The sequence below is a fragment of the Toxotes jaculatrix genome, chromosome 9 (genome assembly GCF_017976425.1).
Source record: "Toxotes jaculatrix isolate fToxJac2 chromosome 9, fToxJac2.pri, whole genome shotgun sequence".
NCBI lineage: Eukaryota > Metazoa > Chordata > Actinopteri > Toxotidae > Toxotes > Toxotes jaculatrix.
The window spans coordinates 24,618,926-24,646,669 of record NC_054402.1 but is presented as its reverse complement, the minus strand read 5'-3'; the positions used below and the strand labels follow the sequence as shown (position 1 = coordinate 24,646,669).

The following is a 27,744-nucleotide window of genomic DNA, read 5'->3' as shown; positions in this document are numbered from 1 at the left end:
ATTTAGTTTGATAACATCTTGATAAGAGTACATATCTTCGATGGAAAGGGACTGACATTCCCATCAGCCTCAGCTGTACTTCATGTTTGTTGCTAATGTCTGTTTACTAATGTGCTAAACTAAGATGGTGACCAAGGTAAATACTACAAGCTAAACAAAACAATATTTGAACTGTGACAGTGAGAATGTTTACAAGCTGATGTTAGCATGTAGCTTGATGTTTAACCTTACAGAGCCGCTCACATGGCTGCACACTCTTCATCTTGTTTCTTTTGGTTAGAGGTTTTAAATGTACAAACAACAAAGAGGAACAAAAGAAACATCTCCAAAGTGAGTGTGGAGAAGAGATGTTGAAGAGGGAGAGTTTGGATGTGATGTTGATTTAGCCAGAGGCGAAGAACAAAACACTGAAAACAGAACGCCTCCGGCCACATCTGTTGCTGGCGTAGGGGCATAAAGAGAAAGTTCTCTTCCAGATCTTTTTATAAAAGACCAAAAAAGTTTCAGATAAAACTGCACATCTGCTGGGCAGAAAGTGAAGTCAGGAAAGGTTTAGCTGACACTGTCCATCACTGCTTGTACAAACAGCATCTACACGGAGGAGTCACAAGAAGAAACGACTTCATCACAAAACTAACATCTGAAGTCTGCAAAGCAACATCTGGATAAGCCAGAGTTGTTTAGCAATTACCAAAGATAGTGTGAAGAAAAAAGGAGCAGCTTTTGATGAAAAGAACATTTTGCCAGCTGTCAATCATGGGGGTGGAAATATTCACTGGGCTTGTGTGGCAGCTAAGAAGCCAGGAAGCTTTGCAGAGACAGAGGGAAGAATGGGTTCCACTAAACCCCTTTCCCCTATTTTTTAAGCTCATGAAATAAGAAGAAACTTTGCATTAACATTTTCTGTTTCGCTTTAACATTTTTTCTTTTTTATATTCTAGTCCCAAGAGAAACAAAATCTCAGCTAAGCAGGATTTTATTATAGCTGGAATTGCTACTAATCTTCAATATACAAACCTTGAAACTATCAGAGCTGCATGATGGTGTGTGTGTGTGTGTGTGTGTGTGTGTGTGTGTGTGTACATATATATTAATAGTCTCAAATCTCAAACTGATATATAGTCAAACATGTAGGGGAATGAGCAGTTTAGGCTGATGTGTATGTAAAAATCATTGTGTAGTTTGTGTAGGTATGTGCCCGCCTGTATTCATGAGTGTGTTTGACCCGTCGAGTGCCCGCTGGGTGCTGCAGCAGTAATTAGCCCATCTGTCTGAGAGTGATAATGAAGCGAATGGCACCAGCCATTGCCAGTGCTCCCTCCTTCCTTCCCTCTCTCTCTCTCTCTCTCTCTCTCTCTCTCTCTCTCTTTCTATGCCCATTATCTGGTAAGAATTTAATTAGAGGGACTGACTGGGTGCAGGGAAAGCAGTCTCCTAGACACTGTAGAGTATCAACAAATCAATGCTTTCCACCAGCTGTGCAGAGGCAAAGCAGGCGCCCGACTGCAGGGAGAATCTGTGCTTCAGCAGCAGAGCAGAGAAACTCATTCTACTTCACTCTGATGAATTCATCTGTCTAGAACATTTTGAAACAGTTGTCTCATTTTTCTTAGCATATTTCATTTTGATGTTCTTCGTATTCGAGAGGCACGGCAAACTTCAAAACACTGACACGCTAAACAAGATGTTTCTAGCACCCTCTTCACAGGCTGCAACCACATTTCCTGTGTTTCAAGAAGCGGTCATTCACCAAGAGAACCCGAAAGGCTGCGCTCGCACCAAAGAGGAAGACGTGGAGCTTTGAACAGCTCATTTCCTGCGCAGGGCGAACTTATCTGTGTTATCAGAACAAGAGGAAGTCGGCAAATAACACCAATCACACAGGATTGCTCAACACCAGCTCTGTCAGTGAGATCGTCCTCCAACAGATGGCATCCAAAGTCTCTTTATCTGTCTCGGCTTACAGATACGCGGAAGGACTCCTGCCAAATTCACTGAAACTTTTTTTTTTAACATAAAAGGTGTTTTCTAGTCATTTTCCAGAGTTGCAAGAATGAGATTAAACTGCTTCAGTAGGGATCAAAAATCCAATCATCAAAAAAAGGTTTCTGATCTAAACCAATGAAATTCATTTATGTGGTGCCAAAATTAGGCTTCTTGAAGTACTCTCTTATCAGTGATGTTGAGGCTTGTTGTCCCCACCTGTGGCCATGATGAGTCCGGGTGCTGAGTCCTTGGATAAAATGGGCATCCTCCTCAGCTGGATGTTGAACAGCTGGCTCCAGCGCTGGGCCAGGTGAAGGGAGCAACCTTTACTGAGCTGAAGGAAGGAGAGAGGAGTCCGATGATTTTAGTTGTATGTTCCTGTGTAGACTAACACTTTGGTACTTAGATCAACTACTAGACAGAGAAAATAAGGTTAAAAATGACAGTTAGTCAATGTATTGGGCTGATACCGGACTGATGAGATGTCTGCATCTACTATGATGGAGGTTTCATCCCATCCTTCATACCAGTCCGTGCCATCGGGACTGGTGTGTGGGCACATGAACAATTAATCAATTATCAGAAATACTGCTCATTCATTTACTTTCTGCAGCCTGATCAATTAATCAACTGATCACTTCAGCACTAGTCTAGATGCAGGAATGGAAGCATACTTCCTGTTTCCCACAGACACACTCAGATATCTGCAAGTGCTGCATCGTTTGCAGAGGTGTAGACGTAGCCTACTTTCTGTGGTGGCAAACTGTGCAAGATACTGTGCACGATGAATCAGACAAGTTGATCTGATGACTCAGTCATACCCACAATAATAGAAGTAGATGGCGTTAATAAAGAAATTTCTAATGTCTGCAAATTAAAAATGAAGAACGGTTAATGACATGCGTCTGTCCGTGTACCTGGCAGTCCACTGTTCCTCCCAGGCTGTCGGCAGCAGGCGGCTGAAGCAGCTCCCACGTCCCTCCCTTGTCGAAAGTGATGACGGATCGCATGTTGTCCTCGCTGACAGAGCCATTGATGAGCGTGGCAATGTAGACGCCTCGCAGGCCCTCCACGCGGTGCAGGTCTGCAAAAGGCTCGCTGGCAAAGTACCTGAAACACGGAGGGAGACACATGAAGACAGAGTCAGGGAGGAACACAGTGTCTGATAAATGTAGAAAGTAAGAGGCACTTTATACTTTCTGTGTTAATAGATACATCTTTGTAATTGCTGGTTTCTCTGTACATGTACACACATCTACAGCTCATTACATTAACAGAAGACACAGAGTCATATAAACAGAGACAATCATCACTGGCAGGCACACACCTGAGCCAATACTGTTTATGCCAAAGCAACACAGGATCTTCCTGATGTGATTATGGAGAAGACTGAGCAAAAAATAATGAATACAGAGCTCAGAGGTCAGTCAGTGCCTTGGCATCAGATCAATAAATTCTCTTTTATTAGATCAGGAAGCATTACATGCTGGTGTTTGTACCATCAGTGTTATCAGGCATTTGGAATGGGAACAACAGATCTTCCTGTCAGTTGTTTAGGTTGCTAATGGAACATCTCATTTACTAGAAAGGCTGCAGATTCTGCTACGCCTCTCAAGCTCCGTCAGATTGGATAGGAATTATCTGTGAACTTCCATCTTCAGGTCTCTCACTGATGTCCACTCAGGGACAGTCGGAGACTTGTTCTGAAGCCACTTCAGTGTCGTCTTTGCTGTTTGCTTTGGATCATTGTTGTGCTGAAAGGTGAACCGCTGTCCCAGTCTCAGGCTGTGAGGACCTCTCTGTATTTAGCTGCATTCATCCTTCAGACCATTCTGACCAGTCTCCCTGTCACTGCTGCTCAGAGTCCTTTAAACACTGTTTGCCAGACTCTGTGCAGACTGTCATATGCTCTTTACTCAAACTTCATTCTTAACCTTGTAAATAGGACTTTAACAAAATAATTCAAACTCAAGCTTTTTCTGGAGCTTTCAACTGTATCACACACACTGACCTTCATCAACAGATGAAAGCTACTGAGAATGATTACACTAAACACTGATTAGATTAGATGTTTTTTTTCTGTATAGTGAGCTCTGTATAAAGTTGATTGATAAATAAATACTATTCATGACATTATTTTAGGAAAAAATCCTCACTTAACCTTCAGTGTGTAAAACATTTTTACAATACTGACAGTACTGTCCTGTGCAGAATAGCAGTGACTGTGGAACAACTTTTTGTGAACTACATGTACTGAAATAAGTTTAGGAGCACAGACATCCAGAAGGAGCTCGGTCAGCCAGTCGAGGTGGTATCAGGCATCAGAGTAGTAGACCTGCTGGATCCACCACAGAATAAGCCGTGAAAACATACAGCATGGTAAGATAGGACAGGACAGGACAGGACAGGATAGGACAGCAGCTGATTCAGTGACACAATGAAAACTTTTTGTTCAGAGTGGGTTACACAATTTACTTTACTAATGACAGCCTCCCAACTTTTGTCTCCAACAAGCTTAGCAGGTTTGTGTGTGTGTGTGTGTCACCTTATGAGTGTGTTGCTGCCAGAGCCCTCAGGACTGTAGTACAGCACATTCTCCAGCGACAGAGAAAAGGACAGGCCCTGCGTGTCTGAGATGTAGAGGTGAGTGACGTTGTTTAGGTGGTTCACACACACAAACACTTGGTCCTCAGATGCATCTGCTATGTAGTACTCCTGTTGGGAGGAAGGGGGGAGAGAGGAGGACATATTTAGGTCACTGACCTACTGTCTGATTAGAGTGAGGGGACAACACATCAACATATACTGATTTTTATATATACTGTGTGAAGACAAGCACTCTGTGTAGGGTAGTGTAGGTGGTTCTTCCACCAAAATAAGGATGTCAGTTGTGTCATATATTTTTAGAAGTGGGAACCACATTATTCATATGCAGTTTGCTTCTTTCAAGCAAACCACAGTGAAGTGGAACAGAGATGAGAGTAGCAGAGCTGGGGATGTAATAACACCGACATTCGCTCAGTTTGTACAGGGTCACGAACTTATGATTGCGTGGGGACAATAATCTTGACCATCAGGTTAACCCTGAGTTCAAACAACTTATAAATCTGTACCTTTTTGCCTCTACAAAAATAAAATAAGTCTAAAATTTTGAGCATAAAGGCAAAATATTATTGACTCAACTTGATTTTTTTGCTTCTTTCAACTACACCACAGCTTTCTTCAGCCCTGTTTTACCTTCAGTTAGCTGTGTATTAGTGTATTAAGTGCTCATGCATAGCAGCCTTCTGCATCAACCTGGTTGACCTACTGTTGGACTGAGAGAGACCCTCCACCTGTCTACTTGTCTTTGGCTGCTGTATGGACATATTTCAGTCCGAGGTTTGATCCCCAGCTCAACATCTGATGCCTTCATAAATTCTTCATTTCTGAATCATTACTCAGCATGCAGAGCAAAGACTTACTGTGATTGGATGGCGGGTCATAAACTGGGCAGCTTTCATTGACTGGCGGTTGTAGGAAACCCAGAGATGAACAGATGAAGGCTCATGGCTGCCAAGCAGTTTCTGGAGAGGCAGAGGACACAAAGACGGCACAGTTCATTCAACTACTCATCATTTATGTTGAAGTGTTAAACATTTTAGCAGGAGCCAATCTACTAATATGCTGTAAATTTTTGTTTGTCACCAGCTCCAGCTTTGACTCCACACACAGGCTTCATCCGTCACCAAAGAAACATTTTATGAGTCAGCAAAAATCCAGGTGATAAAAACCCCTCAAAGCAAATGTGAAAGGATTTTTATTCAAGTATCAAATTAGATTTTGATCATGTCTCTTGTGACTGTTATAGCTGACACTGCTGCCACATGCACAGTGGGGTCCAAAAGTCTGAGACCACCCTCCCACTCTTGAATGGGAAAGTGCTCTCACGCAGTATATGAAAGCTGGACATTACTGTCCACAGAGAGCTGAAACTGTGGATGAGGAGAAGAGACTTTTGTTTTCTTAACTGGCCTGATAATGTTTTTCTCTCTTAATGTCCCAGTAGTGCAGCGTTCAACAGCTGAGTCAGAAAACATTAAATGTCTAGACTTGAAAAGACTCCCAGTGGGGTGCAGAAACTTGTTCATGAGTGTGTGTGTGTGTGTGTGTGTGTGAGAGAGAGAGAGAGTGAGCGACATAGAGAGATAAACTCCAACAGCACGTCTCATTGTCATAACAAATACATTAGGAAACTGGCAGCTGGAAGGAGCACAGCTCTGATCTTTCATGAATTACAAGCACGCAGAGCAGACAGAGTGGAGGACTTGAGCATATCTCATTTCTGTGTGAGTGTCTGAGTGAGTGTGTGTGTGTGTGTGTGTGTGTGTGTGTGTCTGACACAGAGTGTGTGAGAGAGGGAGAAACAGAGCTATCTTCTGATTCCTGGGGAGATACACCAGATTTTTGGAGAAGTGACTCAGACTTTCATTTGAAAGTGAACTACCCACCAGACAAATGCACAGCGACGATGACATGATGCACAGACTGTTGTGGAGTGACACATTATATAGATGTGATGCTGTGCTGTTCATAAATAATGTGTTGTTCTAAGAACTTAGGCATATGCAACAGAGCAATCTATCAAACATCAAACTTCTATATCAAAAGTTTACAATTTCTTAAATCCTAGTTTGTCACTGTAGTTTCTAGACAACCAAGTAATTTAGGCCCTTATTGAGCTTCTGACACATGAGGTGACAGGAATATCACAGAACTGACCACACAGATACAGCCCACCTAATATATCAAGAGAGTATCGAGGGGATTTAAAAAGGTCATTTGTTCTAAGTGAAGTAATCCCATGGAGCTGGCAGATTTTGGGGCTTATTTTAAAGTGTAATCCCCCAATTTTATGCATCAAGATCAGCTTTCTCATTATGAGTTATTTCAGCAATTTTTGGGCATTTTTGCCTTTAATTGTTGGCCTGTTGTTTACCACACAGGCTCCTCTGCACTATTTATTTGCTGTATTTGAGCTTTTTAAAAAATATATGTGATGTGCCTCACAACTGTGAGATACGTGCATTTTACATTTATATACAATGAAAAATTGCAGGTCACTGGCCTGATTCAACCTGGGAACATTAAAGCTATGTGAAACACAACGTAAACCCTTACAGCAGCGTAACAAACCCATGTATCACAATGTTTTAGACACAAAACCTGCAGCACTAACTTTTGGTGAGAAGTTTGAACCATTTCAGTTCTGGAAATCTTCATTCTAAACACAGGGGGATAAATCAAGACCTAAGGCCAAAACACAAAACTGTTTCCTTACAAAATAGTAAGGAAAGAGATGATGAATGGTCTCTGAGACTGTTTTTCCTCCTGAGTGGTTATCATCCACAAACAACAAATTTAGTTCAGAGGGGCATGCAGTTCACTGACATCATGTTACACGATTTCTGGGTCATGAAGGCTCACGCTTTTTTGGAAATTGTTTTTGTGATCTCCCACTTTCACAACAGACTGCCAAAGTGGAATTTAGTCCCCTAAATGGTCCTATCCTTATTTTTCCATGACAGTATAAACTATGTTTAATTCTACCTACCCATCCAATGATGATGAGGGGCCATCTGTCAGTTTCTCCTCATTAAACATCATCACATTAAACATTAGTTTATCTCTACCCTTTCTTCTAATCTATAGTTTTAGCAAGAGGAGGAAGGTGCCTCCCATTTCCCTCCATCTTCTTTGAGATGTTTCTAGACCTTGATTCGAGTCCACCTGTGGTAAATTAAACTCATTGATCTGGAAAGCCTTTAACCCTGCTTTGTGAATGCACTGTATTTACATCGTCCTCACAGTTTATAGCTCTCCCGGCTGTAAATTTATTCTACGACTGGGCTCAGTTCAAACTTAAAGAGAGTGGAGCAGCATCATTATTTTACTCTGAATTAGTGTGGACCACCCTGTTTGAGCCTTTAACAGCAACACCCTCCAGAGAGAGAGAGAGCACTTCAATGGTAAAAAGTCCTTCAATGGTGCTGTCTATAGGAATTTATTTTTAAAAAGTATATCTCCTCCAATAAATTAATTCCCTTTCCTTTTTGAATGAATTTAAGTTATACATAAGTAAAAAGTGTGAATATTTTTGTAACTTATTATTATCTATCATAAAATTGATTTTACAGAACTTCACAATAAATTGTTTGTACAAAACTCCATTTAAGGGTTTATGTCCAAAGTAAAACGTCACGTCCGGGTCACGACCAGGTCACGACCCGCCCACATGCAGCAGCAGAAGAACCAGACGTTTACTCGTTGTCACCTGTACGGGATCAGTGCCATTTATTCGGATGTGTGTGGAGTCTTTGAGGTTTACATACAACGCGCAACACATGTAAGTAACTATTTACATCGCTGAAAGTTCGGTTTTAGCTGAATGAGCAAACGTGTATTGCACTATAAAATGCAAAAGCGTCGCCCGGTGTCATCCAGTAACGTTAAGTTTGCTAATTATGCAGGCGCCACGAGGCCTCACGGAAGGTCTAATACTAACGTTAAATTCAAACAACTATCGCTAACGTTACTGTAGGACAGGTATGTGTGAGATATATTGCCAAATACTGTTTCTACTTAGTTTGCGGACTTTTTAAAAAAAAAACAAACAAACAAAAAACCAAACAAACAATATGGTCTTCTTGTTCGTTTAACGAGTCCAACGTTTTAATTAACCGGCTATTCTTCCTGTGGCAGCAATACCTGGATTTTAGAAGGCAGAGTAATGTTAAAGTAGGCCTGACTGAGAACATTTACACTGACAGAAAGTAGAGATGTAGAGATGAAGATCAGCTTGATTTTCTTAATTTCACATGCGTATTGGCTTTGAATAAGGTCTTAAATAGTCTTAAACATGCGATTATTAATATTTTTACATGTGCACTAAGGTCTTAAATATTTTCCTTTTTTTTAAAAGTGCTTTCTCACTTACTCAGTGTCATCAAATAACAAGGGCTGATTAAAAATACTTTTTCAGAGACTATTGGTTTAAATGTGACTGCTACACAAAAACATATGACCATTACATACTATATAGTTCATGATTAAATTAAATATTCTCAGTAATTGTTGGTTGCAAATGAATTGCATATGTCTTAACTTAATCTGTGGACATATTTGTCTGAATTTTATTGAAATATTTTAAAACCATTTTTTCAAGTAAAAAGAACAAACTTTTTCTTTTGCATTGCAGTGACAGCAATTATCCTGATATTTTCATAAATGAACTCTTCTTTCATTTGTGTTGCTTCTTCAGAAGACCGTCAGATCCACTGGGAGGAGCAGTTCATGGAGTAGCTCAGCTCTTGGTGGAACTGAGGTAAATGTTTCAGAGGTTTGTTGTTATCTGTTATGTGTTAGAGGAATTAAGGGATGGAGGGTTACTATTGATATTAATAATTAACCGTTGACCACTAATAAGAATTTTGACCCACTGATACTATAAGTTAAACAGCAGTAATAAATAAAGTCCAGTAATCTATTTGATGGCAGAAAAAGATATGTCCATGAGCATGGTATGTAGAGAGGGTGTTCAGGAGCTACTGGCCTCTGAAGAACAACAGAGAGCTGCTGCTGCAGCCTCAGATTTGTTGAGCGAGTTAACGCAGGCCAGCAACAGCAGTCACTTCTTTCATGTCAAATGCTGTGGTCACGTGTCCCTGTGTTTTAATTTAATGTTTTAAGAGTATACAGTGTAGATTGTACTTTTAAGGCGTTCTGTGCTGCACTTAAAGATGAGGTCAGAAGTGTCTGTAATTTTTAATGTTAAAATGTTTACAACATTAATGTTTTGTGGCGGTCGTGGTGCAGCAAGTTAAGAGCGCAGCTTTTGGACTTTGGACTGCCCAGAGATCGGAGGGTTGCCAGATTGCTTCCTTGACCAAGCACAATGGATACGCACAACAGATATGGGTACTATTGAAGCCCCCTGCCCCAGCGTCTCGAGTGCATGTACATGCTTGTGTGTTTCGTTCACTTGGTGTGGGTAAAATGCTGAGAGTAGTTTCCCCAGCTTGAAAGGTTGATAAAGGAAAAACTTATTAAAACTGATTACAGGAACCTAGTTGTTTGTATATGGCAGCTGTTATACAGTAATAAACGTTGGAAACGAATAACTCTTTCTTTATTTATTAAAGTTAAAATTTAAAGCAAAAATTTAAATGTTTTATTTTAAATGTGACTTATTTTAATTAAGTGTGATGTGGTCAATATCCTGCTATTTGTCACAATGGTTAAACTCAAATGTTTTGCTTTTTCTTGTAAACTCTACTTCATTTTTTAGCATACAGTAAAATACATAATACTGATTTTTACCAACTCAAAATACCAAGAAGTTCACTAAACTTGCAAAAAGTAGTTGGAAAATGTTGCTTTCATTTTTTGAAGTTGAATCTAAGTAACAGTTTTTACAGTGAAGGATAAAAAAAACAAGGATGAGAAGTGAGAAACATGAGGGAGGGAGAGAGAGAGAGAGAGAGAGAAAGAGAGGGAGGCAGAAAAAGGCTGAACAGAGACAGATCTGGGGAGAGGAGTGAGCAGGAGGCCAGCTTTAGAAAGCTATAAATTGGTTCTGAACAAAGAAGTCAGACTGGATTTTGTCTGGGATGTTAAAATCAGATAAATGCACTAGTTAGAGGAATATAAATGGTCAGCTCTAGACATCTTTTAATAATCCCACAGCCATTCAGTGTCAGCGCCTCTGAGAGATAGGGTTGAGATTTCATGGCATTTTATCAAATCTCTATCCAGAACTGAATCAGTCCATCTAAACCAAACCCCTCTGAATCCTTAACTGAATCGAATTTCATTCAGCTAACATTAAACATTTACAAGTCACTTAACATTCAGTTTTTATGTGTAATCACCCTTTGGATGGCAGAAAAGACAGAAACACTACAGTTTTTAGTGGTGTAATTAATGTTCGCAGCCTGTAGCCAGCACCTGAAAATGACATGAACTGCAAAAGATGTGGAATTAAATGTATAATTAGAAAAGAATTAGCCTAAGGGGATAGTTTGACAGTTTTGAAAAACATGCCTATTCGTTTTTTCTTGCCAAGAGTCAGATGAGAGAATCAACACCACCCTCGTACCTGTCTGTTGAATATTAAGGTGGAACCAGAAGATGGCCAGGTTAGCTTAGCACAAGGACAGAAAGCAGGGGGAAATGGCTAACCAGGCTCTGTGTAAGGCTAAAATCCCCCTTCCAGCACCTGCTTGATCAGAGAGCTATAGAGGCTGTGGTGGCTGGATTTGTTGACTTTTGGTCAGAGCTAAGCTAGCTGCTGCCCCTGCTTCCAGTCAGTCTCCTGGTTCTAGCTTCAGCATCAGTCTGTTTGGAAACCTCCAGGACCTCAGCCAAGTACCAGTTCAGCTACACTTTCTGCCAGACATCTGACAGCATCGGAGTTTGGCAAATCCAGGTATTTTCCTGAACCCAACCCAAAATGATGGATACGGTGCAGAATATGAACCTTCAGAAGTGATTTCAATATTATCATTATAAAAAGTATAAATCTGTATTATTATGTTGGGCAGGTGTGTTGCCAAATGGTCTCGCTGTAAATCCTGTTTCAGAGAATTATTCACCCTGACAAAAAAAACACAATTTTGGAAAGGTGCTGAAATTTAACTCTCGATTTTTTTTTTTTGCTATAAAAATATTATCAGCAACTTCCATCCTAACACAGGAAGGCTGATTTTTTTAAGAAAGAAAGTCTTGTTTGAGCCCTTCAGTCACTCTGTCGTGTGTCTGTGTGAGCTTTGTGTCCATCCTTGAGTGCCTGAGCATCCCCAGTCTCCAGCAGAGCATTTCAGCCATTTCCATTCAGTCTATTGATTTATCCAGTGTAGTGCCCACATCGACTGTGTGGTGTGATGTGAAAGCAAAGCAGCAGCTACACTGAGACAAATGGAAGGAATGGAGACAGGGACAAATGGAAGAGAAGCACAGGCAGAAATATACCGTGTACACAGAATGATAAAGGACAGAAAGACTGTGATTAGAAAGGTTCATCTGGTATAAAGTAATATAAAATATAAGTAGGTACAATGGAACTGTGTTTCATTATACTGCTTCAGTCTAAATACAGTAACTCAGTCAAGCTTTTCAGGTCGATTTAGAGTCAAGGGGGAAAGTCGGACAGGAGAATGTCTACTATGTTTATTCACATGTAAGTGGCATGCTGATGATATATTTTTTTCCACTGAAACCACAGACTGCACTCCGGTGGCAGCTGTAAGTGAGCTGCACCGTGTTCATGATCTCTCAAACTGATCTGCTCTAACCTTTCAAATCCCTGAATTTAGACGTGGTTCTTGAGATACTGTCTATCTTCAAACATAGAAAAACCACAGGTGGCAAACAGACGCAATTACAATCACTTTGAGTGGCATATAGAAATGCAGAGCTCTGGTAGTTCACATCACACAATCCTGGCATTCACCAGTTGAAATCAAAATGCATGCCATATTGGTGGTAATAGGGGGAGGATTGCTACTGCTGGGCTAATGACTGTTAGCAGCAAGTCTTTTTGCCAGCTGCAGTTTTTCAGTGTGAACATGGTGGATGCCTGTTGTGTGCCAGGCTGCTGGAAAACCCCGGGGCAAGTGAAAGGGAGAGAATTTTATCAGACTGTAAAGATCCTGAAAGATGATATCAATGGATTGCAGCCATAAAACATGCCAGAAGAGAACAGGGGAAAACTGAGAGATGGGACAAGCGATGGATTTCACATTGACCACCTCATGTACAACATATAAGGCTTCCTAACAGTAACGTTTTCTCTATTTAACAAGTTTTTATTAAGAGTTTCTGTTAAATAAATTGATCCAAAAAGCCAGCCTGAGCTATGCGTGTGTCAACTGTGTGCATGCATGGCTTTTTCAGGGGCTAACCAAGCCTGTTGCTGACACTGATATTTTAGTATCAACGTACAACAAATATTCAATAACAAGTTGTAGCTTTACCAAGTCCACAGCTGGATCCTTGGAGGGTACCAGATAATTTGGACACACACTGAACATGTCACGTAAGTCCTCTCACAGAAATGCACGGTTTTGCAAACCACTGTCCCCACAGAGAAAATGTATGTTGTTCTTTTACAAATGTGTCCAAATCTCTGTCCTTTCAGGGACCCCGGTGTCACGGAGCGGCCCTGCAAGAGTCTCCCTCCCATGGTCAAACCCGACACTCTGGTGCAAACGTCGTAAAGTGCCAGTTGCTCAAACATAAATTAAGCCTGATTCTCTCTCTTGCTACAGTACTTGTTGTTTCTGCTGAATCACATGCATTTTTTTCCCCTAGCATTAACATAAACCTCTCTACACTAACAGCTGCATCCTTAATATTTCCTTGTAACCCACAAAGCCACAGAAAGAGGAAGAGAGAGAGACCGACTCCCACACAGTAAACAGCAGCACGGTGACATTTGTTAAGGCTGACATTTTGTTATAAGGAAAGGTACCTGCACTGACACCGAAACAACTTGGAAACAGTGTCTTCTGCTTCGGACCTTTATGTACTTTACGGTTTTGGCAGTGAGGCTCGGCTCTATCACAGCTTATATTTCAGAAACGATCTGTTACATATTCATAACCCACTGGCCCAATGCACCTCAGACAATGTTGTTGTTATTCAAATGGTCTTTTAATACAGCCCAAGGCCAAATTTTCTTCTCCTCTCACATTCGCAATCTCTCTATTCAAGAGGATCCAAGGTGCTTATGTAGATGGTTCTATGTTAAGTATTGATCTATTTTCTTTTTTTTTTTTTTCTTTTCAAGTGGGATAAAAAACACAAAACAGATGATGAAAACAGTCCCCTACGTGCACTGGATCAAAACACCCGACCAGCCTGTTGTGAGTCGATGTAGTTGAGATGCTTTTCTCCCTCTTGTCGCCTGGTAAAAGGTTATGTATTTAAAACAGAATGGTCAGGACATAATGTCCTCACCATAATGTCCTCACCATCTTTTACCACTTACTGGGTTTTCTCCTCTACCCTGTCTATATAACTCTGTGCATGAGTTGGTTTTTTTTGGCTCTGATCTAAAGTTTTTGGCTGTATCTCAAGGATATGCTGGATTTTAAGGACTTGCCTATTGCTTTATGCTAAGAAGATAGAAATGTGGATGGTCTGGGATCAGAAGTGAAAATAAAAGTCTAAACTATGTGAATGCTATTTCCTGTATTTATTCATATACAGTTATATCAAGGCAGCAAATAACACATTATGGTCAAATTGGTTAGAGTGATTCCATGATAATGGCAAAGTACTAAAGCTGCTCTAATCAATGCTTTTTTTAAAAAAAATATTAACAATAAATTAAATTACTATTCTGTACAATGTGAAAGGTGTCGAACATTAAGATGAACCCACTGAAAAGTATCACCAGCAGTGCAGGTCCCTTCAGCTCTACAGAGCTACGTTATCATTGCACAGCTCATTGTTTTGGTTTTACTGCCCACAACTGCTGCATATTGTCTTCATACATTCTTGCAGGCATCATTTCCAGCAGCAGCGTTTAGTTAAAAAGCTCCCATAAACACACGGTTACACTACCTGGCCAGCACTAAACAGCAGACAGACAAAGTCAGCAGCTAGCTGGAGGACATAGTGGAGCATCTAGCAGCTAAAGACCCAGATGTTTTCCTCTGGAGTCTGTGGAGACCAAAACAGAGCTAAAAAGACAGGGAATAATATTTGTCAGGTGTGTATACACAGGAAACTGTTTGCTATATTAACTTTAGCACCTTGTTATGCTGTGCAGTTGTACCTACACTCACTGATTACAGATCAATTCCAGTGTCTTTTTATGAGAACATCATAAGTGGTGTCTGCAGATCTTCCTCTCAGACCATGTAAGGTCCCAACTAGTACAGGCCAATATGATGGCACCCTGTAGGCAGCCTGAGAGGCAAAACCGAGGGAAGAAAAAGTTTGTAGAGCCTATTGTTTTACAATGTGAAATAAATAATACTACTTACTAAACTGAACTTTTCTGAACTGCAAATAAACAAGAGCTTCAGAAGCCACAAGAAAGTAAGATGCGCTTTGATCACTCCTCCCAATCTCCACTTCCTGTTTTTCTCTCTGTCTGTCCCAGACCTTCTTCTCAAAGAATCTGTGAGAGAGAGAGGCAGTATATGACTAATAGATAAGAAGTGACGGGATGGGCCTTGTCAAAATCCCCATTACATCTACTATGTTAGTTCTCTTCCCCAGGCCTCATTGATGGGACCACAGGATGGGGTCTGATTAGTGCTCTATTCCTCAGAATCCCTACTGTTCGATAAAACTCCATTTCTGGCTCTTCAATTATCTTGAGCAGCTTGGCACTGCCAAAAGCCCTTGTGATATTCCATTATTCTAATCCTATTAGAATGGGATTACGCTTGTCATCATTTCTCTGTCACAATTGCTCATGGATGCAGCTAGGTAGCCTTGCTAGCGATGTTGCCAAAAGACATAGTTCCTCTTAACCCCACCAACAAAGCTCTAATTGGTCAACTGCTTTTCCAACTAGCTGGAACAGTTGTCCATGCGATCACGGCAATTCAAGGTCTAGAACCAGACTCAGTTAGTCCGTCTTTGAATACCTTCTGACTTTCCCACCCCATCTAACGCAATAAGGCCCAAAAACATAAATTCCTACTGAAGACATAGTAAACTGGTATAATTTCTTAAAAGTAGTTCTCAGTCCGTTTGTTGGGGGATATTTTTTGCCCAGTTTCAGGTGGCAAAGGCTGGACATGTAAGTATGAGCAGTCAAACTCGCCGCCTCACATACAGCACAGAGTAAATGCTAAATATACACACAGAGGGGCCTGTGTCTATGTCTGCCAGCAGCTGACTCTGACCCACAAGCTGCAAATGACCACAAGGTGCAATGCAGCAGCTGTAAATTCCACTTCACTACATGTACTTGGACCTAGCTAGTCTAACTAAATGCATTCGGCATTCATACAGAAGCAGAAGTTAACATGAGGAAAAGCGGAGTCCATCTAGGTGGCACAGAGTGAGGCAAAGATGTGTCAATACATGTTAAAAACATGTCATCTTAGACACGTCATACATTAGTGCTCAAATGTCCACAGAAACAAGAGGAAAAGGGAGGAGATTAGAAGACACTGGAAAAACACCCAGACTACAAAATAAAGATCTTATTAAGTAACTGATTTCATTTTCTTGAGAATTATTTCTTCCTTCCGGGTCTTACTGGTGTAATAATGGTGAATAAAAGGGAACTGTGACAGTTTCACTTCACTATGTTTTTCTGTGTTGATGAATAAACGACTTAGCAGAGCAGGACCACTCAGAGGACAGACACATATGCAAAAACTCATCAACAACCATATTTCGTTTCTCTGATTCCACCTCTGTGAACGGCCGTGTCAACGTTAAACAGTCTCCCAGCTTATCTGGATATCAGTAATGGTTAGTGTTTCCCCTCTGACTTCCTTTGTTCCATGCAGCGCTAATGAACTGTTCAAGAAATGACCACATCAGAGCAAAGACCACAGAAAAAAAAACCCAAACAAACAAGTCAAGCGCTGGCAGTATTTGTCCTCTCATCCTCAGAGCCTCTCTGTCTTTTCCATGTCAGCAAGCCCCAGATCATTCAGTATCAGGTCACGGGCTAATTTGAGAAGGTTTCGTTCTCTAATCTACATACATTTTTGGATTTTCTATAATTTAACACAGAGCTTCTGACGGTCTCAGTAGTGGGGAGACATTGTTCCAATGAGAGCAAACTATGATCTGTATTAAGGCTAAAAATGAATTCTTCACCTTGGAAACAGTTTGACCAGATCATCTGAACTAATTTTCCACTCACTGCCTTTTTTTTTTTTGCAGCTTTCAGCCTAATCTTATGGTCTTCATCGCCTGTTAGCACATGATCAAAATTCCATATTTAGGTCACATGATGACAACTGAGCTGTTTTCATGACGTCTGCAAACCTTCTACTTCTGCTTCTGTCTTCATTAACAGATATTTCACAATGGCTGTGCAATTTTTTTTAAATCAACTTATTTTTAAATTCCATTTATACAGTTTTCTATGGTTTTGGATTTATATCTGTCTCAGTTTAGAGCTGCTTTTACCAGCTGATGCAGTAATTGTCTCTGTTGTTGGAGATTTGGCTCAGATATTTTGAGGTTTGGTTCCTCCCTTTCTCATTGGTTGTTACAGTCTGTGGCATACGTTGAAAGATGTGTATCATTTTGTGAACTTCATGCACGACAAAATATACAAAAGGCTGAAAGCTAAAGGAAAAGCCTGTATGGGTGTCTCACACAGTGCGTACAGTGTTATCGTCACTTAAAACTACAGTGGCGTCATTTTGTGAAACCAGCACCTAAAACTAGTTCTCATTTCAGTTCAAAACAGCTTCCAACAAAGAATTAAAATGTGCATTTACTGTGCAACAATATCCTGTTGTGAAAAAAGTTGTTGCTTAAGATGATGCACAACTTTACAACTTCCTGCATCTGACAGTCAGATAAAAAAAACCACAAAAGAAGCAGCTACATCTGACAGCGTAGCCCCTGCATTTATCTGAGCATGTTTTGGGGCTGACTGCTATGTAGTTATGTACTGGGTAATCTGTACTGTAGTAATAATGACACACTGCTAGAATGTCTGACAGTTAAAGCTGGAGATATCTGATATCACCGATCTCTTTCGCTCACTAACCCTCAGCCTCCCGTTTGGTTTCTGTTAACTGATGTTATAGTTTCACAAACACTGACAGGACAAGTCGCTGCTCAGCACTGAATGTTCCAGAAGTCTCAGTCTCAGCGTGACTAAGATATTGATGCAATGTGATTAACTGAGAAAGTCTCACTGTTGTTTACCATCCTGTCTAACTTCTATAGCAAAACAGTGCGGAGCTGTGCTAATGGGATGTTTTATGTTTTAAGGTGGTTGTGTCTGGTTCAAACCCTTTTTCCAACATCTTGCAACACATCTGAGGCTCTTTGAGGTTAACCTCTGTGTCTCATTAGACCGCATTAGTTATTGGGAATGAGCATTACTCATTCATCAGCCACCAGGAGTTACAGAGGCTGCTCTGTATTGTTCTATATTGTTATATCAATAGTGCATTACACTGCCTGCATTGCTCTGTACACTATAAATTGCACCATATGTATCGTGCATCATCAGTTGACAACACATTTATCAACATCTAATGTAAAGACAGATCAGTTTCGTTCTCGATCAATGCTACCTGATAGCAACACAGCTACAGTAAGTGTATTCGTTCAGATCATTGCATATGTTGTGTAGAATTCCACTGTGAGTGTGGAGGAATATCTGTCTTCAGCTGAAGTACAGATGAGTAGAGATGAAATCTGTGGCTTGAAAGCGTGTAAGCAGTATGCAAATAGTCAGTTAATCAGAGCAGCGATAGGTCGAGCAATTCTTTGATTTCCTGGCTAATTTGAGATACAGCAAGACGCACTAACTTAATATAATGAACCATCTGATGTTAATTATGAGATCAGACAAATCCTTCACAGCCGACCTCTCTTTACAATCAACTGTTTCTAAAAGGCTGCAGCTGAAGGCTGCCGTCAACCCACGGTGAAGCCGACACGCGACGCAGAGGAAAGCAAATCTGTCCAAGGCAGCCTGTGAAACAAGGGAGGAGGTGAGATCCAAATCATGTTCACCATCTGCTCTGCTGTCTGTTTGTCTGCTGCCTAAATGAGGCTTCTTCTACACAAACATTGGCGACTAACAATGACAAACATACAGCGCTTCACGTTACCGCCAGCCAAATATTGATCTAACACCTGTTATACTCAGCAGATCGTGCTGAGGAGGGAAAGCGGCTGCTCACTACATTGCTCAACTCTGCTGTAATAACATGTAGGCTTTTAAAAATGGATGCAGGTGCACAGTAGGAACAGCAGGAAATGCCTAGTTTAAGATGCTGCATTACATTTCTTGACTACTGGTGCCTCGTACAGTTTAAATAGAGACTTTCAAGTGGGGAACGATATCGATCTAACCACAGGAAAACTGCAGAGAATGCTCCAACACTACCAGGAAAATCTGGGGTGGCTAAACAAAGGAAAAAAAAAAAACAAAAAAAACACACGCTTTGTCTTTTTAATTTCCTCCCACTCCTGCAACCATTACTTTCAAGCTTCACAGTTTTACAGCTCAGTTTTTTCTGCTTTTACTCAGAACTTCAAGGCCACACTAGACCAAGTTGCTTCCAACAATCAGAGTGAATGTTTTTCAATCGTGCCAGCTATTCACAAGGAACACAACAGGGAAGCTTTTAGTTTCCAAACCTGACAGGAGTAACAGGCTCTTTAATAATCCACATTTAAATATGGTATCTCTGAACAGGTCCAGTTCAGTTTGGGGACGGATCTGAATTTGGTATGTGTATGTACAAACAAGTGTTATGTACATTCATGTTTTAATCTATTTTTTCATGTATTTACTTAATAAAGAGGAAATGAAATATTCATTTTAGACCAAATTTTGGCAGCAGGTTGTCAATTTAAGAATCACATTTATGTTAAATCTCTGCACCTCTGTGCAGTGTCTCAGGAAACAGGAAGGGCTGCCAGGTAATCACAGTCAGAGCAAGTTTTTTGTATAGGTGTCTATACAATCCACTGTGACAGCAAGACTCCATAATGCTGACCACAGTTACAGCACCTGGCTGTTGTTCTCCAAGAAGCAGTTCTAACACATAACTGCCTCTAAACTACAATAACTATCATTTGTGCTATGCTTTTAATTTTGGAAGCCCAGGCTCAGTATTTCCCTGTTTCCAGTCTTTATGCTCACTGAATACAGAAACGGTCACACTGGTGTTGGTCTTCAAATCTCAGTCTCAGACAGAAAGAGGATGAGTGTCTTTCCCAAAATGTTAAGCTGCTCCTTTAAGACTTACAGACTAGGACTTCTGCTGTACAACATTTTGATTTGGGGCTATGATTTTATTCAATCTCAATCTTAATATTACAAAATGGGTTAGCATAATGTAGTACAAATATAATTACAAGTGTCCATTTGCCTCCTACCAAATACGCTGATGTCTGCCTACATTGTCAGATCAGCGATCTAAAAACCCAACGCATTCCATTCACATTGATATGAAACTGAAAAGCTGTCGTGGTTTTATTGCAGATTGACTAAGCAATTAATCAACCAATCATCTCCGCACAGTTTTAACCTGTGATAAAGGTCATCAGCATTATTAGGTGAAGTATTTTTATATGATCTCTTTGGCACACACCCTTCTAAATTCAATTAAAATGAAATCCTAATAATACTCACAATAATACTTTTTGCTTGAGCTGTTTTGTTCCTAACTTTTCTTTCTTACCCGTGTGGTGGTGGCGAACATGTACTTGTCTCGGAGCTGGAAGCTGTCCACCTGCTCCAGGATCACTCTGCGGTTCTGTTCACTCTGGAAGAAGTCGGTGCTGCTGAGAATAGTGGACACTCCCTGGGGCTCGTGTCTCTGGACCAGCACAGTAGTGGGGGGGTCATAGGGGTCAACACCCCTGGGATAGAGAAGAGGAGAGTGGGAGCAAAGGGACAAAGGTGAGAGAGGGAGGATTGGAAGGATATGAAGAAGGGTTGAGAAAGCAAGGGCAGGTGAGGGAGGAAGGACAAAGATGGAGAGATCCAATTTGTTAGGCAGTCCTTCTAGAAATAACATGGACGCCAAAACATGACCGTTTTTGTTTTCTTGCATATTTATATTCAAATCCATTTACTTCCTTGCAAGCACAGTATTTTTAGTGTTTACTTAATGGAGTACCTGTAGACCTGCATTAAAATTTCAACACCCCCTCCTGCATCCATGCCATCCACTAAAACCACCTTCTCGCCATCAAAGGGGGACTCCTGTCCTGTCTCCTGTCTTTGTGAGTCAGCATTTTCAGAGCACTTTATATGTCTCATCATCCCAATTTGTTGCTCTAATGATACGCTCACAAAATTCTGTTGTCTACTTTGATTTTAAGCAAACTGATGTCAAGCATGAACGCATGAAAACAGGTCACTGCACTGCTGCGAACATGCTAGCATTATTCATAATAGCTCTCTGACTTTCCAAGTTAGCCTGGTTGATAATGGGACAAGTTCACACATTCATAACACTGATTCCTGTCTCACACAAAACATGTCCTGATCAAGTTTTTCTTTCACACTGATCCAAGTCCTTTAATAATGCAGGTGCCTCTAATACTTATATTTACTTAAATGTTGATTAAACATCAAGGAGAAGAGACTTGTTACTGTTGGAGATTAGATAATTCAGCCAATCAGGGGTCAGAACAGAGTCAGTCACTGGTGCAAACATGTAGATTTTCACACTCATTTACTCTAATTTTCACTCATGTATGCTACAGAAAGCTCAGGCTGTAGGCTGACATTAAGGAGAGCAGCACTTTACCACTAGCAGGCTGAACTGGACAAAACACAACAGAGTAGTAAAGACAGGATCAGATTATGATTGTAGATTTTTTAGCTGATACTGCTCCATTAAATATGCCTGAATCTGCGGGTCAGGGTCGGCATGGGATAACTCTGCTGCAAACCATTCCTCTTCTGTGGAGCGGTTAATGCCACAACAGATAAGGTTAAATAAAACTGGATTGTGACACGAAGCAGAAAAATCTACACTTGCTCCATTTTGGATTCTCTGACTCTCACTTGCTGTTTGTTAGAGGTGCAATTTGTTGCAAAGTTCACAGATTTTCTTTGCTGCCTTGGACAAATCTACTGTTCACAGCTACTGTTTACTTCTCCCTCAGGCTCCTATCAACACACTCTCTTGTGCATTTTTAATGCAAAGCTGTTTTCAGTCTAAACACCTGCTAAGAGCCAAAAAGTCCCACTGTGGGTCCTCTGAGGCTGTTTCTGCTCCTTTCACCTATTCGATACCAAAGTGACCCTGCCTAATGACTGACACAGCCGTCCTTGGAGTCTTGTAGTCCTTCTCAGGGTGCTGTTTTCGACCCACAGTTCTCAGACTTGAAGGTAACATGAACTCCAAAACTGTACACAGCCAGCCTATGTTGCTATCCAGTGTGTTTTCCTTCAGATGTCTCCATCTTGGAAAACTTTTTTCAGCATCTTCAGAGGTGTCAGTCTGATAAACATACTGAGTTGTGCTTTGGGAGGCTGCTGCACCACCTAAAATAACTGAATATTTCTGGCCTTAACTGAGCTGTTTCACAAGCTTTTCACACTGACAAAGAACCCTTGTCATTGCTGTGGCCAAATTTCAAGATGACAAATGTCAGCACAAAACACGGACTATCAGCCAGATCAAACTGAAAATATCTGTCTATCTGTCAACCTTGAAAAATAGTGCGGTTAAACTATTTATGGCCAAGGTTGTTCAGACTCTGTGGCACAGAGAATCGGTCAGAATGAATGAAGGAGGTTCACTGCCTTCTTATCGTCTGCCTTCCAAATCAGTGTGTTTTCCTCCGGAGTCTCGAGAGCTGAACAGAGGGAGCAGTGTCTCGGCTCGGCTCTGCCTCTGTGACATTCTTTTCAAAGGCCCCTGTTCAACTGATGGACACTGTCTGGGCCGAGAGTGCATGGAGGGCTATTTGCAGTCTGTCTCTGTCCCTTCCTTTGAATTAATCTCTGCCCCCTTTTTAAACACGTCTTAAACACCCTTCCTCCACTGTTTTGGCAAGTTTCTCATTTTTTGCCAGTCCTGTTCTCAGGCCAAACATTTGTGACTTCTCATACACTATGACAGAAAAATATATAATGAAACAAACCGCATCATATCTGAGGTTAACAACATTTTGTTTTATCTTGACTAAAAAGCTTCAGCCCTCATAGTCAACACGTCAGTTGCTCTCTTTGGGTGGGAGGGAACTGAGCCAGATTTGCATCATTTTCTATGAGCTTGAATTTTTTTGTCTCAGAGCTCTGGTTTATGTTTGACGTTGGCCTTGAGGGAGGTCTGAGCTCAGCTGAGTGCCACTCAGTGTAACACTGAGTTGTCACTGAAAAGGAGAACACTACAAGAGAACACAAGCAGCCAATCATGGTTCTCACAGCCCCAACGTGGTATGTCTACTGACGCCGTAGCCCTGACATCTAGTCAGGTGCCCTTCAATTCTACAATACAATGAACATGATGTAAGAGAAGCATGTAGGTGTGTGTGTCCAGGTACACTGCGTGTCTGTGTGTTATCTTGTTATCAGTGACAGAAGGACGTACACAAAATAATTTGACTTCACTGAGGAGCAGAGGTGAGGACGACCTGCAGCCCTAACACCTACTCACTGATCAACAAACAGACAGCAGAGCGGTCTGATGGTGTTGTTCAGTGCTGCGTCCTTGTTTTCCCTCAGCCCTTGTTTTCCTAAGTCTGAAGTGCTGCCTTGTACCCGACTGCTTTCATTTCAATTTAAAGAAACAGACTCAGATTTCTGAAGCGTTTGGCAGGGAAAAGAGATATGCAATCACTGATTTCCTTGTCTGTTTGCAGTAGCGAAGCACAAAAGGCTTCAACAGAAGTGCTACTTCTGCTCCAAAGCTGTTCTTTAGCTTTGATCAGACTGGGCTAATGAATAACTGTTGAATAAACTATTTTGATTTACACTGAGGTTAATGTTTATCTGTATCTGTTTATGTCGAAATAGAAATTGATCCAACAGAGAGCTGAAAAACTAGCTTTTATTGAAGTCAGTCGTGTTGTTTTATAAAAAAAAAAAAATAATTCAAACACAACTTAAGTTACAATTTGAAGTGGCAGTTTAACTGTTTGCAGTTTACACATTAATGCTTTAATTCATTTAGATGACCCCTGGGGTCCTCTTTGGATTTGGATCCTAATCTGCATCTCTTTGCTCTGCATCTATCTGGTTAGTGTATCTGGAGAACTACTGGTACCCAGTGTGCTCCAGGTCACACAGGTCTTGGCTGCAGACTAACCACTTTCTCTGCCTTCCCACCACAGGAACCCCACATCCTGGGTTTGGCTATATGCTTAGTTTATTTTTATGTTTAGTTTTTCACCTTACAACACTCACTCCCACATCCTTCACTCAAACGGAATTATGTAATGTTTCTAAAAGTACCATTTATCCTGCCTGAACAACAGGGGCCAACTTGCCATAAAGCCAATTTGAAGAAGTATCTGCGAGTTGCTGTGCACAAACTGAGGAAGTAATTCAGACACCAACAATGAGAACAAAAAGTTCCTCAGACACTCTTGGAGAGGAGACGTATTAAAAGCCTTCATTTAGTCGAGCAGACAGTAGAAACAGATTGTTTTCACCTGGTTCACACCGGAGACAGCAACATTAAAAAAAGAGGGGCCATAACTATCACTAAAATCTCAACATTCATATCATAAAAGAGCAGAAGATTCTACTTCTACTTTCACATTCAAACTACAAGGTAAAAGAAAAACTTTTTATTTATGAGTCCACTGAACTCACTGTTCATGTTCATGAAACCAGTTAGAGACGACTTTAGCTTTGTGACATGGAGCATTATCCTGCTGGAGGTAGCTGGCAAACTGTGGCCATGAGGGGATGAACATGGTCAGCAACAACCCTCAGACAGACTGAGACATTCAGACCATGATTGATTGGTATTAAGTGAGAGAAAGAAAACATTCCCCACACCATCACACCACCACCACCTGTCTGGATTGTTGACACAAGGCAGGTTGGCTCCATGGATTCTGACTCTACCATCTGCAGCCTCAGCAGAAATCCAGATCCATCAGACCAGGCTACGTTTTTCTTGTCTTCATCTGTCCAGTTTCATTGAACCTGTGTCCACTGCAGCCTCAGATCTCTGTTCTTGGCTGACAGGACTGGAACCTGACGTGGTTTCTGCTGTTGTAGTGCATCCACCTCAAGGCTGGACGTGTTGTTCATTCTGAGAAGCTTTTCTGCTCAGCACAGTTATAAAGTGGTTATCTGAGTTAGTGTAGCCTTTCTGCCAGCTCCAACCAGTCATTTCTGTCCACAGAGCTGCTGCTCACTGATTTCTTTTTTGTTTTTCTCACCATTCTGTGTTAAACTCTGTTGTGTGTGAAAAAACAAACACAAAGAATTATACCCTGAATAGTATTTTAGTTGTGTGACTGATGATTTGTTTCAGGGGACACTGAGGTGTAACTCAGAACCATCTCTGAATATTATTGCTTCTTGGACATTTAATATTATTCATTAATCTGTGGCTCTTTTTTTGGATTTTCTGGAAAACTTTCAGATGTTCGTGCTCTGAACTGTAGCTTAGGGTTGGCTGAAATCTGACTTTCCTATATATATTATATATATTTGAGACCCTTTGGATGATCTGCTGTGCTTGCTGTAAAAGTGAGACTCCTTGTGCTCCAAACATATAGTTACCAGCTCATTGCCTTCTCTTAACCTTATGTAGTTACTGTGCAATAATTTCTCACAGTATTACCTCCTGAAGCTTATGTGAGCAGTGGTTCTCTTACCAAAAGTAGGTCTTCACGTGCTCTTGGATCAACACCCATGTCTCCCCGAAGTCGTCTGATTTCCACAGCTACAGAGGAAGGAGGGAAGAGAGGGTGTAAGGAGAGAAAGGCAGAGGAAAAGGAGGAGGAGGAGGGGGACAGTAGAGGAAGGGGGTGGGGGGGGTGCAATGTAAAAATGTAGGTCAAGCTTGTTCCTTCACTCTCTCTTGCACATGTGACGAGACTGGAGAGCCATTTAGCGCCATTGTGCTTCAACTCAAGACAATGAAACTAAAAACAGCTTACATGCAAAAATCTAAGGGACCAATATTTCCTCCTCTTGGTTACTGTACACTGTGCATGAAGAACTTCATCAGACAAGTGATGAAAAATTTAACAGCAGCTCAAGAGCAGCACAGCACATCTTGAACTGATGGAAGTAAGGATATGACTATGAATGAACTTATTCTGTCAGACATGATTTTATGTATGTTTACAGTTGTATGTGTTGTTTGTATGTGAAAATGTCGACTACAACATGGAAGTCAGCTCTCAAACATATCAAGCTGTCTTCAGACAGATTAAGATTCATACTGAACATGTCCACGTCACTCTCACGGCTTCACACATTATATTTGATCATGAGACAAGGGTTAGACTACGCCCCATGAAGACTAAGGTGCAGCTGCAGGTAGAACCAGTCTTTAAACCAACTCAACTGTATTTGTATAGCACCTTTCATACAGACATGCAGCCTGGGGTGCTTCAGGCACCAGTCTTTACCTGTTTGTTTGGGTGAGAGCTATCGTATCCCAGGACCAGGTTGGATGTTCTACTGTGGAGCAGCAGGTCTGTTGGTTTGAAGGGCAGGGAAAAGCCCTGCACGCTCTTACAGAAGTCAAAGGTGTTCCACAGGTAGTTGTTGGTGGAGTCTACAAAAAGGTACTGAAGAAGAAGGAAAAAACTGACTTCAGAACAAAAACAGAACATAAGACGTCTCCTGGTGGTATTTTAAAGAAATATTTGAAACAGAAATATGATTTCTAAACTAATTTGACAAATCTAGGAAAAATCTTCTTGGAAAGGAAACAGACATGTACAGGGATCCTTACACATTCAGTGTAATGATCTCTGAATGAGCTGTTTGATTATGTAATTTTACTGCGCTAATCCCACTTTTCTCAGATGGCTTTAATGTGCTAGAAAAGGCAGAACAAGAAATAAAGAAGAAGAATTTCCACCAGAGGGGTTTTGTAGTCTGTTATCCAGAAAAAAATTAGTGACATTAAAGTAAAACTCTGCACTTAATAATCTTTAAAGGGGAGCTCCAGCAATTTAGTACATTTCCTAAAAGTTAGGGGACTCACAACAAACAGATAAAAAAAAAGTCAAAACCTCACTTCCTGGAGCTGACAACGGTGTCTTGGACAGAGCTGTTACCAAGAACCAAGTGGGAAATGAGGGATCTCACAGGGTTCATGCAATTCATTTTCTATGATACATTTGTTTTTCCACTTCAATTCCACCGACTGTACCTGATGAATGATGTTCATTGTGCATGCAGGTGACCTGATAATTCCGGGCTTGTCTACAAAGACACCTCTTTGCTCCGACTCATTTTCATAACCTCGCCCTCAGTGGTATCTTTGCCTAAGAACAGTAAACTGAATCCAGGAGCATGTGACCATATTGGTCCTTTGTAAGTAGTGACTAGACCCAGACTCTGACTTACCCTCTGGTTGTCTGCAGGGCTGTGGTAGAACTGGGAGATGACCTGTTTGCTGCCTTCCTTGAACTTTGCCCCTGAAAGCTTGAACTTGTCTGAGACAAGCATGAAAGTGGTCCCGTAATCATAGGACACATAGACCTAGACGTACACGGAGACAGAGATGAAGAGGAGAGGAGGAAATCAGCAGGTTCGCTTTGTGGTCATTTCAACACTGTGATTTGAAAGTGCAATGATTTGCTAGTTACTATTTAGAAGAACATCTAAGGTGACATTAAATCCTGTTGTCTCATCATAAAATGTAAATAATAAATGAAGATATCCAAGCTGCTGTGAGTGAAGGAGTTTTGGAGGGGTGTGTGTGTGCAGGTGGAGTCAGGTCTGGGACTGATTTAGAGATAACTGCAGGTAACACATCTGTTCAGATGGAGCTATGGACCTGTGTATCATTCTGATGGGATTAAACAATGACTTAACATGTGTGAACTTGTTAAAAATATTCTCATTAACGAGTTTGATTTGTTTGCAGCATGTGG

The 27,744-nt window shown here is 41.0% G+C and overlaps 1 protein-coding gene and 1 long non-coding RNA gene across 2 annotated transcripts in view; one reads left to right on the top strand and one right to left on the bottom strand.

Annotated features, from left to right (window-relative positions):
• The window catches only part of sorl1 (sortilin-related receptor, L(DLR class) A repeats containing), a 70,771-nt gene that overhangs the window by 21,786 nt on the left and 21,241 nt on the right, over window positions 1-27,744 (bottom strand). Inside the window, exons 3-10 of the mRNA XM_041047367.1 lie at window positions 27,215-27,349; window positions 26,266-26,427; window positions 25,504-25,571; window positions 20,388-20,568; window positions 5,451-5,552; window positions 4,532-4,701; window positions 2,904-3,096; window positions 2,203-2,320 (exon numbers count right to left, since the gene is read on the bottom strand). Of these exons, the coding sequence (XP_040903301.1) occupies window positions 2,203-2,320; window positions 2,904-3,096; window positions 4,532-4,701; window positions 5,451-5,552; window positions 20,388-20,568; window positions 25,504-25,571; window positions 26,266-26,427; window positions 27,215-27,349 (1,129 nt within the window). The remainder of the gene's footprint in view (window positions 1-2,202; window positions 2,321-2,903; window positions 3,097-4,531; window positions 4,702-5,450; window positions 5,553-20,387; window positions 20,569-25,503; window positions 25,572-26,265; window positions 26,428-27,214; window positions 27,350-27,744) is intronic.
• On the top strand, window positions 8,315-13,264 carry LOC121187872. Its single transcript, XR_005894634.1, has 3 exons — window positions 8,315-8,371; window positions 9,298-9,349; window positions 13,163-13,264. It is a non-coding gene; the product is annotated as an uncharacterized LOC121187872 (long non-coding RNA).